This window comes from Pelodiscus sinensis, chromosome 5, assembly GCF_049634645.1.
Source record: "Pelodiscus sinensis isolate JC-2024 chromosome 5, ASM4963464v1, whole genome shotgun sequence".
Lineage (NCBI taxonomy): Eukaryota > Metazoa > Chordata > Testudines > Trionychidae > Pelodiscus > Pelodiscus sinensis.
In genome coordinates, this window is record NC_134715.1 from 69,097,771 (window position 1) to 69,115,189 (window position 17,419).

The following is a 17,419-nucleotide window of genomic DNA, read 5'->3' on the forward strand; positions in this document are numbered from 1 at the left end:
TTGCTGCTAATAGCTGGGTGTTCTTCTGAAATTCTGGCCACTTGTCTAAATTCCTGTGGTTCCTATTAGTTAGATGGTTTGAACATATTATGCTTAATAATATAGCTTGCTTTTGTTTGTAAACTATTTAAAACAAAATACTCAAAGACAAGAAAAGAAACAAAGAATATTATTATTGCCTATCTACTTAATGAAACATGTTTACTACTTTTTTACATCAGCTTTTGCTTTACACAGGCAAGTTCTGGTAAAAACTAAGTATCTAACGCTAACCTTATAGGCAGGCAAAGTTTAAATACTCTCAGTGAAATGTATCCCAAAATTTAAATCATTGGGATATTAGTTCTTGGATTTTTATGATGTGTGTGTGCATATATAGAGAGATGAAAAGCTGTTTTAGAGATCTTGTAAAGGTTTCTGATCGATGCTGTTGTTACTGGTGGGGGCCAAATTCAAGGATTTTAAATAGTCTCCAAACAGCTGACTAAGCATTTTCACATAGCTAAAGGGAAAAGAAAAGAGGAAGAGAAAGCAGGAATATGTGCTTAATCTTTTTCCCACCCTTTTCTCAGCTTTCTGTTTCTTTAATCTTAGCTCTTCTTCCAAAACTCCTTTTATAAAGAAGAAATATTCTTAAATAAGTGTAAATTATTTTTATTTCATTTAAAAGTACATAAAAAAAATCCAAACATACAAAATATAATTACAGGCAAAACAAATTCTGGACAAGGCTGTATCAAAAACACACATTCTTTAACGGATCCCTGTAGTTGCTCCTAATTTTTAAAATCCATTTTTCAAATTGTAAAGAAAAGCAACTGGAATTTTTATTGCTTATATTTCCATTTTAGTCTTTGATTGCAATTAAGAAGCAGATGTGCTCAAAAACCCATCAGAAACAGATGTTTTTTCCCCTTGTTATTGAGTGATTTCCTCCTCTCTTCCCCCCTAGTTATTCCATAGAAATCATGATAGCACAGACTTTGGATTTTATTTGGACTTTGCATAGGTCACTTCTCATTTTAAATTAATTAATATTTTTTCACTGATACTCACAGTTTAACTTTGCTCTATTCTATAACTATGGATTTTGTGTCCGATGCGTTACTGTATAACCAAAAGAAGATGGGAAGCTGCCATTATTATGGTAATGTTTCTACTAGCATCACAGAAAAAAATGCAACACATTATTATACATGGAAAATAGATGTAAGCTATTTTGTCAACCCAGTCACATAAAAGAAGCTAAAACTACTGTAGATAGACGCTTAAGACATCTTTGGCTACCTGCATATAGCAAAATACAATCACATTTTAGTATTTTGAGCCCAATTTGTAAACAGATGTAACTAATTGAAAATAATGGAGTAGTACTAGTTTGCACTATTAGTAAATATGCCCCATATGCTTACAGCTATCTGTTCCTTAGTAAGACAGTGTGTTAATAAATTGCTCCCAACATAGCTAACAATATTACTCCACAGTTTATTACACAAATTAGATAAATATGTAATAAAATCCTGACCTCGCACTCAGATTGTCCAGAGAGGCCAGAAGTGAGAGGTGACAAGTCCCAAAGGAAACATCTGTGTGACTTCTGAAGGGAAAGGGTGATTTTTTATTTCAAGTTTATTTGTATTGAGCAAAGTAGAGCCCCAATAGGGACATTTTCTTTTACACTCTTGTGATTGGTGTGAAGTTCCTGAAGGAAGGGCAACTGAAGCAAGGAGTGCCTGCAGTGCCACAGTAGGTCAAGAGAGCACCATACAAATAATTACCAGCGGGCAGAATCTGACCCTTATTATTGCATCATGAAATATCTTTGTAAGCAATATGCTTATTCTATCAATAAAGAATATTAATAGCAGTATTTAAAATCAAAATAAGAAATCATATTTTTACACATTTCTTTCTATCAACTGTACATTACTGCAATAAAGAGTTCAAATATGTCACTCTTTGGACACAAACACATTTGTCTTTTTTTAAAATTGTTTAAAGTACATTTTTATATTAATTTGGAGCCAAGACAACAGAATAAGATTTATAGCCTTCCTGACTGAAAAGGAAGTTCGGTATATTCTTGAAAATGAATCCCCTTGGATGCTGTAATCTTCATAACTTCTCCATTTAAAGCATCATCTTCAATGATCATTAATAGTCCTTTGGCAATTAGTGATGGGCTAGAGAAAAATAAATGTTTTTCTATTTTGAAAATCAGGCATGGCACAGAATACCTTCTTGGTTAGTTTGTTAGCATAATGCACTAGAGATTGTGGAAAATGTATGCACTAAACAAAGTATAAATAAATGTTTGCATAAACACTTGCAAACTGAACCATCTACAATTTACATACCAATATTTTTGGTACTGCAACAGAAGTTCCAAGAGCATTTCAGGAAGGATATGGAGTCATAATTTGGGCATACAAATAATATATCACTGCAATTTGGCAAATGATCCCTTATAAGTCTAGTCATTGGTAAATACTTCAGATGTTTGGTTGCCATCTAGTTTTTTATTAAAATTCCCTGTAATAAGTACTATCCCTCTGCAGATCTCCTCTGTTGTGTATTCTGCATTTGTTTCCCAAGTGACATCTGAAAAAGTGTGGGCAAACCAACACAGTGTTATGCTTTGAAGTACTGGTGACTGCATGGATCACAAGTGCCATTGAGACAGGTTGTGAACACACCATTCTGTTAACAAACCACACCCCCTGTCCAATATAAGGTAAAAGGGGATGATGAACCCTCCCAGTAGTTTAGACTGAATGGCCTATCAGGGTTTGGCTCTGATTAGATCAGAAGGGAGAGAACACAGCAACTGAGAAGATTCAGAATGACCCAGACATCTGAAGGATCAACTGAAAGCATGGTGTCTGACACTAGAAAAGACCTGGGGAAAGATTTTTGGGTTAGAGACGCATGCTGAGAAGAATGTTATTTGTGCTGTGAGGAAAAATAAGTGATTTCTGCTATTTAATTCCTTTTGTGTTCTGAGATGTAGGACTTTGTATGTTCTTTGTAAATAAAAAAGATTGCATCAAAGAAAATTTCTATTTCCCAATGGAACATTTCCAGGGCCCTGAAATTTAACTAGCTGATTGTGTTAAAAAGGGACAGCAATAACATAGTTAAGTCCCTTTATTTCAGTTGCCTTCTATTTTGTCTCGTGTAATTTGTATAGAAATATAATACAGATGCTTACGCTGCTATGGATCAGCAACTCCCTGTGTTATTATTACTTACTTTCCCTTCAGCTATAGAAGACCAAAGAATATTCTATATAGCTTCACTTACTCCATCACACCATAGAACTTCATCATGTCTTTGATCTCATCCTTGTATTCGTAATATTGTCCCATATTCTCTTCTTTATCAATAGACTGAAGAATTGGTGTGTTAACAAAGCCTGGACAAATTGTATTAAGTCGCACACCATAATTTCCCATTTGAGCTGCCATCTACAAAAATGTTAGACATGTTCATTTTCAGCATTTTATGAACTTTTACAAAGATTAGAAAATACATTGCTTGACACAATCCGTATAACTAACAGAAGGATATTAGCCCTTTATTTGTCAGTGTTTTATGCAAATAGCTAGCATAAAAGGGCTGTGTGGGTGGCAAACTGGGTATTGATCCTGGTCTTATATATACCTTTCTCTTTTTGTACGTGTATAATTTCTGTAATGCTCTCATTTTATCAGTTTCTTTGTTGTTGGAGTATTATATATTTTTAAAATGATGCAAAAAAAAAATCTCCCAAATTTCTAATTTGTATCTGGCTGTGTCACGCTTTGCCTTCTTCTCTGTTATGTGGTAAGTATTTGAAGTCCTGTTGTGTCTCTTCAGTGTTTTGTTTTACACAGAATTGGTACTCAAAAGTTAAATTAATTTGATACATGGTTGGAAGAGGTCTTCATGAAGAGGATAAAGACCATTGAAATAAGTGTAATTCATATCAACATACAAGAAGTCTTGATTACACTCTAGATTTTATTCCTTAGTCTATAAAATCATATGAACGATTATGCTAATAACTCCTGGACAAGATTGCCTCTGGTTACTGGAAAAATTCAGAATGTACCCCAAGATCTGTAGTCTTGGCATCATTACCAACCAATGAATCGTTGGTGGTTCTGATGATTGAATGTTTCAGGAAAAGTTTAAGCAATATATTCTTGAGCAAGACAAGATCTTGCATACACCCATATTTTGTTGAGCATTACTATGAAAAGAAATCCAACACACTCTTTACATAAAATCATTTTTTTGAGTTTTTCTCATCAGCAATTTCAGCTACCACCATGAGCACTATGGCTGGTATACTGATATAGCCTAATACAAAAGAAACAATGGCTGTCCTAAATATAACTCCAGCAAACCCTTTTTTCCCTAGAATAACTTTTTTTTGACTCTGAACACCACTATATTGCCTAATCTGAGGTTGATCATTTTTATTGGAGCTTTATCTAGAGATTCTTTCTTCAGAAGCTGGCCTTCTATGTCTGGGACAGACAATCAATTAAAATCCCCCAAATTTCTAATTTGTACCTGGCTGTGGCCTGCTTTGCCTTCTCTGTTATCTGGTAAGTATTTGAAGTCCTTTTGTGTTTCTTTGGTGTTTTATTTCCATATGTCCTTTAGGAAGAAGCATATGCTCTCATGTTTCTTTGTTGTTGGAATATTATATATATTTTTAAGTTATGCAAAAAAATCAAACTATGTATTGTCATGTGCAGATGATGGCCAAGATGTGATATGTGACTTCTATTCCCAAACTGATCTGGATTACTTAACCTTAGAAGTTTCAGAGGTTTGGGAAAATATCTTAAAAGTCTGGTTGCTTATCTAAATATATCTCAGCTTCTTTGGGGAACATATCTCATGTGAACAGGCTACATCAAATTATGCATATAAATGTTCCATGCAAATACATGATATTGTCACCCATGTACTTTTAAGCCTTTTTCCTCCACCACTATCTTGCCATAAATTAAACAATAAGATGCTTGTGATAGGGACCACTTCTTCCTATATATTTGTACAACACCCAGCATACCATTCTGAATTGGAGCCTTTCATTTTTACTACCAGACCAATGTTAAGTAAGCAGAATGCCCAAGCCAGCCTTAATAATGGGGAGTACTTTTAATTTTCAAATCACATATACTAATTTGCACTGCAGCATCACTTATTACACAAATATCATCATCCCTAATTTACAGATGGAGAAACTGAAAAATTAAATGATTTGTCCAAAAGTATATGTTTTTATCCCCTCTTTGTATCACATTCATTGCCCATACACTAAGAAGATTGCCCAAACATTGTACTGATCACCAACTTCACATACAGCCCAGTTGTTGTCTTTTTGGGCTTTGTCTATACTTACACGGAGATCTAGGCTCCGCAGATTGATTTTCCAAGCTTCAAATTAGCAGGTCTGGTAAAGACCTGCTAAATCCAATGCTGATGGCACCCAAGTTGACCCTAGTACTCCACAGGGTCACGAGGAGCAAGGGAAGTCAACAGGAGAGTTTCTCCCATCAACCTCCTGCATTGGGCTGCTGGAAAAAATGATTTAAGATATGTTAACTCCAGTTATGCTATTATTGAAACTGGAGTTGTGTCAACTTGGCCTTGGATTTCCCTGTGAAAGGAAGGAATTTTCGGAGACCACCTTAAAAGCTTTTGTTAAAACAAAACAACCTCACATAGCACTTTAGTGGGCACTGATTTTACTTGCAATGCTATTCAGAGGGAACATGAGAAAGTAAGCATGTTCTCAAGGAACTGCTGATAATGATTTTGGTCACAAGTACTCACTGCTATAGACCGTGTGAATCCAATTATGCCATGTTTTGTAGCACAGTACACTGGTTGGTGTGCAGCAGGCATAAGTCCTTGAAAAATGAAGAGAGTTGAATACATACATTAATAATAAATACCTGTTGAGATTAGAACAGATGTACAATCAAATTTAGCAGTTAAATTTCTTAATTCAAGTTGTAATTTTGAGGACAATCTGGGGAATAGGAAAAGGAATGAGAGACCAGCCAAAAAAACAAATTCCAGAAAAAAACGAAAAGGCAAGAGAGAGTAAGAATACAAAAAGAGAAAAACATTTTTCATAGTCTATATCGAAGGCCATATTGAGTGGGGTACTGCAGGGATCTGTCCTGGATCTGTTTCTATTCAATAACTTCATAAATTATTTGGATAATAGTATAGAGAGGGCACTGTGAAATTTGTGTTAATTTGCTGGGAAGGATTGCAAATGCTTTAAAGGACAGGATTAGAATGTAAAATTATATTGACAAACTGGAAAAATGGTCTGACATTCAATGAGGACAAATGTAAAGCACTATACTTAAGCAAGAATAATCAATTGCAACCGACATAAAATGGGAAATGACTGTCTGGGAAGTACAGTAGACTTCCGATAATCCGGAACCTATGGGACGTAGGTGGTGCCGGATTATCAAATATGCCAGACTATCAGGAGGTACTATAAAATGGTTTATCTATCTATCTATCTATCTATCTATACACACACTGTATACATTATATACTGTATATAAAGTATTCTTAACCCTTTTTATGTACATACTGTATACAGTATACTGTAATGTTTTAGTTTTTTTAAGCCTTTTTTACCCTTTTTGCTCAGTTCAGCTGCTGCTGCTGTTGCCTTGTGACTCATTTTTTTCCGAAGTTCGCTCACTAGGCTCTTGCCATTTTGATGCCGGACTATCAGGAGTGCCGGACTATTGGATGCCAGACTATTGGAGTTTTACTATAGTACTGCAGCAAAGGATTAGGGGAATATAGTAGATCACAAACTAAATATGAGTTAAAATGGAATAATCTACATGGGGCCAAATATTGGGGAAAAAAAGCCTCTTTGGGAACATCCCTTCTTCCTCATTAAACGAGGTTTACAGGGATGCCGACAAAATGTGTCTGCTTTTCCGACTTTTTTGGGAAAAGCAGACATCTTTCTTGGACATGGCAGAGCTTTTCCGGAATACTGGATGTATCCCGGAAAAGCTCTGTAGTCTAGATGTACCCTTGAGTGATGACAAAGGGAGTGGGGTGAGTGCAGTATTATCAATTGCAGTAGAAAAGCAAGAAAGTCAGAGAAGGTTTGGGAGGAAAGGTTAGGAGGTCAGTTTTTGCCCAATTGAGTGTGGATTGCCAGTGGGATAATCAAAGGATGACACACCATGAATCTTCCATTATAGGGATTTCAGTCACAAGGGTGCTAGCAGGCATAATGACCAAATTATAATGCAAAGGGACTGCAATTCCATCTGGAAATTATGTAACTGTAAGAAGCAAAGCACAGCCTGTCCTGAATTAGAGAGATACAACTTGAACACATTCCTGAATGGAGATGTCATTAAATTTGGATGCTAAAGTTGCTGTGCTAATGTTTGTTGTTTAGCTCTGACTAATGGAAATCACCCCAATTAAAAAAATCTATTTTTCCTTTTTGGTTTTTGTAAATATCAGCAACAAAGGGTCTTATTCATCACAGAGGGAAAGATACAAGCAAGGATCTATGAACCCATCAAGTTGTTAACATGAGATTTCAGTAGAGATATTAAGTGGCACATAGAGCCTTGTACGGGCATTCTGCTCTGGAGTTACTTTGACCCAAAGGAAATAATTTTCTGATAAGGCTTTATAATTACAACTCTGACATGAAAAATGATATTTCAGTGTTTAAGACATCTTTCTTTATTTAAATGCTAAATTGATCCAGTGAAAACTGCACTTTTATTAGCACTTTTCACTTTTGGGGGTGGGGAGTAAATGGTGTATTAAAATGAATAATGGTGTCTTTTTAAGTTTGTTCAACTCTTCATCTCAGATGAAAAGGTTCAGCCTTTGGATGCTTTTGAAAGTTGTTAGAATGGATCACTGTACTCTGGCACCTCTAAAGGAAGAGTGCTTGTTCTATTTCTGAGTCTCCATCTGTGACGTTGTAGACCATAGACCTTTGTAAACCCTGCTTTTTTATGATGCTGGAGAGCTATCAGTGAGTTTACTTCTACTGGGATTTGTCCTCCAAGAGTAGAGTATTTCTTACATCCTGCAATGTAGAGTCAGCACTAGTTATTGTCAATATTATTCATCACACCCAAGTGGTATTTGTTTAACAGTACAATGTGCTGTGCATAACATAAAGATAAAGGCAATCGGAACAAATTTACAGCTGAAAAAGTAGGTAAGACAGGCTGTATTAGGAATCCAGAGGAAGGACTTAGACTAGAGGTTAGTTAAGCAGGCTACAATTTCTTTGAGAGAGAGAGAGAGAGAGAGAGAGAGAGAGAGAGAGAAAATACATAAAATCAGAAAATGAACTTAAATGCATACTTAGCTGAAAATTAAGTAGAAGATGGCACAAAAACTCACTTAGATGTCAAAAGACAGTTACACTAACACTACAGGCACTACAGTGCAATTTTTTCTGTTATTTTCTCTCTGCCTGATTTATTGGTGAGCTGACAAAAAGGCAACTCCTCCCTTTGGTTTTTGCTCTAGTCCCTTTGTGGTTAAGGTGTCCAGATCATTAATTACCATTTTAGATGTAAAGTGAGACTTCTAGCTAAATCTATTTATTCATTTGTCATGGTCAATGGTTTTAATTAAATTTCATGATCCACAAATTGGGAAATTAGCAATGGAGGTATAGGCTGTATGTCAGATTTGCATTTGTTGCTATTGCCTCTTTTTTCAATGTATTTAACTGATTTGGTGAACACACAGTGAAGAATTTCCTCCTAGGTATATTCCCCTAATGGACAGGGATTACCCACTGGGATTTGATGAAGTATCTGTTTTTAAATATGACTTCTTAGCATTTAGTTAACCTTTCATTAGTTGTATTGTTAGCTATCTTGAGATGAAATGTGATTCCCTTTACTCTTAAAATAATTATAATTATAATATTAAAATTATTATAACATGGTTTAGAATGTCATACATAAACAGTGAAAGCCAAATTCTGGTGGCACACTTGTTTACTCTTGATTTCAGCGGGAGCTCTGCATTCATCAGAAGATAGTGGTTGGTGCCAAAAATATACTGTTAGAGATCATTAGCAAAATAACATAGTAAGTAAATATATTCAATTTGTTATGAATTACATTTAAATGGGTAATTGTATGTCACACACTAAGTATTGTGATAGAAATGATCTGAGGAAGTGGGTCTGGCCCACGAAAGCTCATCATCTAATAAACCATCTTGTTAGTCTTTAAAGTGCTACATTGTCCTGCATTTTGCTTCACACTAAGTATTGTCTTGCTAAATTTTCACTGATTATAAAATAGTTTTTAAAAATAATCAAGCACAAGTTTTGGGGAAATGATGACATTTATTTAGAAACAAACTATTAACTATTGTTGTAACATGTTGAGAGCTTTTTCTGTTATAACAGATTTTTTTGCCATGTTTATGTATGTGTGTTTTTTAAAAGGTGATTATCAAAGCCTCTAGGAGCATGTACAGTATAAAAATTATTTTTAAAAAGTGAATAATTGTTATAATGTCTACTTAAAAAAATATAATTTCCAAACTAAAAAACAAAATTGGATAGCCCTCCTTCTCAAACAACAAGCTGAAAAACACAGAATGACCCTGAAATATGTTCTAAAGTTAAAAATCTCTTTTGACCTAGCAGAGGTATAATAAGGGAAACAAATTAAACAGTTGATATTCTGTAGCTGTGCTATGGACTATATCATGAGAGAGAGGTTTCACCAGATGCTCAAGTTTGAACACAATTGGCTCTCTATGTGTAGACTTTGTTATAGAGGTTCCTGTTTTCCCTATGTAGACTCCTGCTTTGTAGAAGTCCCTTGCTATGTTTCCTCCAGGATATTTTATAAGGAGCAAAATCAAAATCCCTAACCCATTCATGTTAGCTCATGTTTCCTCCCCTCCACCCCAGTGTTCTTACCCTGACTTCTGGTTAGCACAACCCTTTTTTTCTTTTTCTTGTCAGAGTATATCAGCTTTTTTAAAAGCTATTGACTCTAAAATCCCAATCCTGCAGCCCCATACATGCATTTTTAACTTTACTTCCATGAGTCTTGAAAGTGATTGAAATCACTTTATGAAAGCAAACTGCAGCATGTGTAAATGTTTGGTTGGGCCTACATTGGTGGGCTTTCTAAAATTCATTGCCTTCAAGATAATCATCCTATAGGAACCCCCCACCATTTTGGCAACTTGTGAACTGTGCTTTCTGAAGTGTGGGTCTCTTGTAGGGATCATCTGCATCTACCTCACTTTATCATTTCCCTGCGATTCCAGCAGTCTTGGGCATGGGTGAACCTTGATTGCCACAGGCAGTAATGGATGATCATAGGAGTCTACTCTCCTGTGGGCTGTAACACTTAGGTCTAATTTTGGTGCGTGGGTGCTGGGTGGTGTTGGTGATTTGTGATATAAAGGAAATCCAATTAGATGATCTGGTGGTCCCTTCTGACCTTATATTATATGACTAACAAGTCAGAACCCAATGGCTGTGTCTACACTGCACACCTTTTCCGGAAAAGGGATGCAGATTAGACAAGTCAGAATTGCAAATGCAGCGGGGGATTTAAATATCCCCCGCTGCATTTGCATGAACATGGCTGCCACTTTTTTTCTGGCTCGGGGCTTTGCCGGAGAAAAGCGCCAGTCTAGACGGGATCTTTCAGAAAATAAAGCCTTTTCCAAAAGGTCCCTTATCCCTGATTTTAAGAGGAATAAGGGACGTTTCGGAAAAGGCTTTATTTTCTGAAAGATCCCGTCTAGACTGGCGCTTTTCTCCGGCAAAGCCCCGAGCCGGAAATAAGCGGCAGCCATGTTCATGCAAATGCAGCAAGGGATCTATAAATCCCCCCGCTGCATTTGCAATTCCGACTTGTCTAATCTGCATCCCTTTTCCGGAAAAGGGTTGCAGTGTAGACACAGCCTGTATGTTTTTATGCTGACTATGGTACCTACCTTTAAGTCCTCTATAAATATATTTTGATTTTTTATTTCAGAATTTAGAGGGCTCAAAAATCATAGTTTATATCGTAGCTCCATGAAAACATATAATCTGCCAAAATTACCAAAAAACAGAACAAAAACCAGCCAACCCAATCATCCTCTTCAGTTTTTTTCAACTTCAGCTCTTAAAATTCACAGTGTATGCATTTTCTCACAAATTTCAAAACTGCTTTAAACTGTACCCTAAGAGGGGTTAAAATATCTTACTTTCCTTTAATGTCAAGTGATATTTAAAAACCACTGGCAAGCTCTTTTCTATGGGGGCCAGTTCTGCAACTACACACACAAAAGTGCCATTGTCTCAGAGACTTTGTGATATAACTTCCTCTTCATGAATGCATAATTCCTTTGAAAGTTATCAGAGGTTTTATAGCTGGGAAAGGCAGCATGCTCTGGGATGAGCTGTGGGTTAGGAGTCAGGTAATTTTCAGTTCTAGTCCCTCTTGGTGCCAAAAATTTGTTCTATGGCCCTAGCTAAATTGCCTCTAACTCACACTTCATCAGAGAAGAGCTTTTAGGAACAAAGCCTTGGTCCTGTGATGGTCTGGCCACGCGGGACTCCCCCGAGTAAACCTTACTTACTGTAAAGAATGGGTATGTCTACACTACCCCGCTAGTTCGAACTAGCGGGGTAATGTATGCATACCGCACTTGCTAATGAAGCCCGGGATTTGAATTTCCCGGGCTTCATTAGCATAAGCGGGGAGCCGCCATTTTTAAATCCCCGCTGCTTCGAACCCCGTGTAGCGCGGCTACACGGGGCTTGAACTAGGTAGTTCGGACTAGGGTCCTATTCCGAACTACCGGTATTCCTCGTGAAACGAGGTGTACCGGTAGTTCGGAATAGGCACCCTAGTCCGAACTACCTAGTTCGAGCCCCGTGTAGCCGCGCTACACGGGGTTCGAAGCAGCGGGGATTTAAAAATGGCGGCTCCCCGCTTATGCTAATGAAGCCCGGGAAATTCAAATCCCGGGCTTCATTAGCAAGTGCGGTATGCATACATTACCCTCCTAGTTCGAACTAGGAGGGTAGTGTAGACATACCCAATGTGACTAGTACCACTGAATTCACCTTATAGGACTGAACGTTTGGGCTTCAGCTTTCTCATTAAAATCAATGGCAAAACTCCAAAAGAACTGAAGCCTAATTAATTACTGTGTGTACAGGACTTTGAACGTAGTGTTACATTAGCACTAAATGACTCTTTTTATTGTACACCATAAGTGACCAGGATACTTGTTATGTGTGGAGCCTGTCTGATGAAAATTTATAGAGAATTGAAAACAAATTTGATAGAGTAACAGGTTTGTTAATGGTCAACAGAAGCTAAGTCTGCTTAAAAAAAAGGAAACTTGGTTCAGTGAGTGTTTTTTTTTTTTTTTTTTTTTAAAATCAACTCAATGAGGAGTTTCATCTAGGCAGGATTAGAGTCTGAGAGTAAAAAAATATATATAATCATAACACACTAATAGAAATAAAAAGACTATTCACTTTTATAATATATTTGATAAAATAATTGCTATACTCATGCTGCGTAAAAGTAACCAAAGCATAGTACACCTCGTTTTTGATAATGTAAAAGTAAATATATCTTTAATTAAAAAGACATTTGTAAAGCTTATCGAAACCCAAGAGGACTGGGTTACTCATATCAGTACTGGTGACTCAGGCTCCACAGTGCTACAGTACTCTACCTTTGCTCTCTTTTTTATGTTTATATGCTTTGTGAAACTGTTTAATCTTTCACCAGGGCTGATGGTTGTCAGTGTAACAAAGGTAGTTGATATCTGGGCCTGATTCAATGCTTGTTGAAATTGGTGGAATATTATCTCATGGACTTCAATAGACATTGAATCAGACTACATTATTAATGCTGAGTTAAGGCTACATGAAGACATTTAATGGAAAATCTCATGTGAGGCGCTGTGTGTGTGTGTGTGTGTAAAACTGAGTTTAAACTCATAGCTCCAATGCAGAATCTTATTAGGGAAACTTGGTTTTTTTAGGCCTTGTTTCCAAAATGCAGTGGATCGATACTGCAGCAAGTGATCCACTGGCAGTTGATTTATCACATTTGCTTAGTATGTCAACTTCAGCTACACTATTTATATAGCTGAAGTTGTGTAGGATAGATTAGGGGGAGAGGGGAGAGAGGGAAGGGAAGAAGGGTTAGTGTAGACAAGGCTTTAGCTTGCAGATGTCCTGATAGGTATGGGAATACTGTAGAACTCTGGGCATACACAGGGAGGCATCCAATCCACACTGCTTCCTATATTCAGTCAGTGTCTTCTCCTCCTCTGCTCTATACTCAGTGTCTCTTCATTTAATTATCTGTATTGCAGTAGCTCCTAGGAATTTAGGCTTGCCAGATGATTTCACCAAAAATCCTGAACATGGCAGAAAAAAAAGTTTGGTTGAGCCTCCCTTTCTCCCCCGCCAAAAAGAGGCACAGATTGCTGTGCCTTTAAGAATCCTGGCGCTCCTCACTTCCCCCCGTCCAAGCCAGACATGGCAGGGGAACAATGTCTCTGCTGGCCTTCTGTCCAAGAAAAACAGAAAATACAGTTTACATGTCCGGTATTTTCTGGTTTTTTTGTTTGTTTGTTTTGTTTTTTACCAGACAGGGGCCAGAAATAATGGGACTGTCCAGGTGAAAACCAGACACCTGGCAACCCTACCTAGGATCCCTAGTTATGGACCAGGACCCCATTGTACAAACACAACAAAAAGTCCCTGTCCTTTAGACTTTAAAACTACATATAAAAAACAAAATTATTTTCTTGCCTCCAAGTTCTCCCCACATAATTTGAAAGTATGAAGTGGGAGTGAAATGGAATCAATAATAACAGGGTCAATATTAATTCCTGCAAATATTCCCCACCTGTCTGCTGAATGACGATGCTAGAAGGACCACTTCTCAACCAGTCATTCCCTTTTACTATCAACAGAGGTAGTACAACATAATGTTCACACAGTGTGGTATCTGAAACATTAGAGGAAGGAGGTTTTGCTTAGCTTCCCTCTTTCTCATGGATTTTGGGTCTGCCTCATGCAATTTTCTGGTACTTCCCTGTACTCTAAATTTAATTCCTGTTCTATTTATGCTATAAAAATTAAACAGTGAAAAATCCACTCAGAATACAAATGTTTCCTCTTTGGGTCGGTAAATATTGAAGATTATCTTTTTATACACACCATATGTTGCAAATACTATTTTTGGCGTTGCAAGATAAAATATTAGTGAAACTTAATGAATTAAGCCTACCTGTTGTCACTTAATTTACAATCATTTGGTAACCTGGAAGGGACCTGAAACTAACAGTGCAGGAAATTATGGAGTAAATAGACCACATAGCTCAACTGGGCTGGGAAAACTAGTATTCTTTGTTTTTGGAGATGACTACTAGACAAATAGATGTTGTACAGGTATGAAAAAGAATAAAAAGACCATAAAATGAATATGTAATAAATATTGATTCATTTATTTTTCAAAGTACCAGCAAGGAGCAAGTATTTAGATACAAGATTTTCTTACCTGCGAGAGATGATATATTAATAATTACCCCTCCATCCCCTCCATTTCCTTTTCTCATGTATTCCAGGCCAATGTATGTTCCTCTGATCACAGAAGTCTGATATATGAAATATAAAGGGGAAATAAATTTTATTTTTTTTCTTCACAAGATGTGAAGCTTTTACTTATAATTTTAAGATATAAACTAGATCATGGGTTCCTAAATTGGGGGATGTGAAGAAATTCCGGGGGGGGGGGGCGCAAGGCGACCCAGCCCACCCCCGTCAATCCCTCCCGCCCCCCAAGTTTTGCTGCTATTTTTGTTTTTCGTCCCCAGTCAGTTCCTCAAGAAGTTTTGCTGCTATTTTTGGGGTGTGAGGGTTTCTCAAAAATCAAAAAGGGGGCGTGATGCTGAAAAGTTTGGGAACCACTGAACTAGATAAACAACCCATAGCAGGTAGCATTAAAGAAGCACTGTAACAGCTGACATAATAAAAGTGTTGAAACAAATATTATATGAAATACAGAATAGACAAATAATTACTAATATGAAAGTGTTTGGCTTGAGGATAAAAGTGATCAATAAATTAAACTAATTTGGATTTGGCCATCTTTACTTTTATTTAATAATCACAGATGGTATGCTTTGCACTGAAGAATGTGTAAGTAATTGACTGAACTCTCGAGAGTTTGAGCCCTGAAATTTTCATGGTTCCAAGAGCTTCATATAGTTAGTACCTCCCAGGATATGGCTTAGTGAAAGAGTCCCTGTCTGGAAGTGCTTAGAATTTAAAGGCCTTGTTCTCTTTCATTAAAGTCAATTACCATTAGCTTCTATAGCAGTGAGATCAGTAGAGCTCTGTGTGAATTTAAAATTTGTATCCTCATCTGTATCTGCAAAAATCAGCCATGGATACCTGCACATTGACATCCACAGATGTAGATACCTGTGGCTAGAAAGTGGATATCTGCAAATTTGCAGGGTTCTAGATACAAAATTATTATCCGCGTCTATATCGGATATATCTCCGGTATATCCGATAATCTGGCACCACCTAGGTCCCAAAGATGCTGGATTATCGGAAGTCTACTGTACATGGTTGTTAAGCCTCGATGGCTCTTTTTTAGGTCTCTTACTATGTTTTTTAATTTGGGGTATAGATTTAAATTGGGCCTCTATTATGGTGTCTTTAAAAAGTTTCCATGCAGCTTGCAGGGATTTTACTCTAGTCACTGTACCTTTTAATTTCTGTTTAACTAACCTTCTCATTTTTGCATAATTCCCCTTTTTGAAGTTAAATGCCACAGTGTTGGGCTGCTGAGGTGTTCTTCCCATCACAGGAATGTTAAATGTTATATTATGGTTACTGTTTCCAAGCAGTCCTGTAATAGTTACCTCCTGGACCAGATCCTGTGCTCCATTGAGGACTAAATTGAAAATTGCCTCTCCCCTTGTGGCTTCCTGTACCAGCTGCTACAAGAAGCATTCATTTAAGGCATCGAGAAATTTTATCTCTGCATCTCATCCTGAGGTGACGTGTACCCAGTCAATATGGGGATAATTGAAATACACCATTATTATTGATTTTTTTTAAATTTTGATAGCCTCTCTAATCTCCCTTAGCATTTCAACGCCACTATCACTGTCCAGGTCAGGTGGTTGATAAGATTTTTACGTCATTTGATTCTACATTATCTGTCATGTATAGTGCCACTCAGCCTATTCTGTCCTTGTGATATATTTTATATCCTGGTATGATTGTGTCCCACTGATTGTCCTCATTCCACCAGATTTATGTGATGCCTATTATGTCAATCTCCTCCTTTAATACGAGGTACTCTAGTTCACCCATCTTATTTAGACTTCTAGCATTTGTGTAGAAGCACTTTTAAAAAATTGCCTCTGTTTGTCTGCCCTTCCCTGATGTATTAGATTCTTGTATATGTGATTGTTTCTTGTCTGATCTAGCTCATACTTTATTATCTCCTCTCCTCTCTTTCTGACTAAAACCTAGAGACTCTCCTCTAAGAGAAGTCTCCGTCTGATCCACATGCTCCTCCATACCAGTTGGCTTTCCTCCATCTCTTAGTTTAAAAACTGCTCTACCTTTTAAACATTTAGTGCCAGCAGTATGGCTCCACCTTGGTTTAGGTTGAGCCCAATCCTTCCTGTATAGGCTCCCCCTCTCCCAAAAGCGTCCCCAGTTCCTAATAAATCTAAAACCCTCCTCCCTACACCATCGTCTCATCCACGAATTTGAGGGAGGGAAAACTGACACACTCAGGTGTTGCCTAATTTTGTCTCACCAAGATTTATTATTGCACTGCTCTTGCAGACAGAATTAATTAATCAGATAGAAGAATTCTAGGATAAGGTCCTAATTGGAATTGCCCATGCCAGTGCAGAATGTCATCATTACTGCTTTAGTGTTAAGATTTAAAATTATTTCTTTTTAATTAAAAATAATAGGAGTGCTGACTTTTGACTAGATCTCCCTTCGACCTTCAATTTTTCCTAAAATTGAACCCAATTCTATTTAGTTAGTCAAACAAAAGAGATGTCTTATAGCCAGAAAGATTATTTCACTTTTAAATGATGCATTTTATAAATATTATTTGTGTCTATCACTGTTTACAAGATTCCACTTTAAATTCAAAAGTTCTAATGAAGAAGTAGCCACTTTGTAAGTCTCTACACATGCAACTCCTAGTGCATTCATCAAGAGTTCTGACCAGGGAAGATGTGCATGATTAGCTGCAAATGGGAAAGATGGGAAATTCTCAAAATACTGTAATAGAAATGTAAAGTTAAAACCAGACTATGACTAAAGTCCTGTTGGAAG

At 37.0% G+C, this 17,419-nt stretch overlaps 1 protein-coding gene across 3 annotated transcripts in view; it reads right to left on the reverse strand.

The window, feature by feature from the left end:
• Positions 1-638: 638 nt before the first annotated feature.
• Positions 639-17,419, reverse strand: part of HPGD (15-hydroxyprostaglandin dehydrogenase) — a 44,387-nt gene continuing 27,606 nt past the window's right edge. Inside the window, exons 4-7 of one of the 3 annotated variants that reach the window (XM_006126992.4) lie at positions 14,598-14,694; positions 5,836-5,912; positions 3,304-3,467; positions 639-2,183 (exon numbers count right to left, since the gene is read on the reverse strand). In XM_006126992.4, coding sequence (XP_006127054.1) covers positions 2,045-2,183; positions 3,304-3,467; positions 5,836-5,912; positions 14,598-14,694 — 477 coding nt within the window. In that variant the 3' untranslated portion in view covers positions 639-2,044. The other 2 variants (XM_075930222.1, XM_075930221.1) reach the window with 2 other exon arrangements.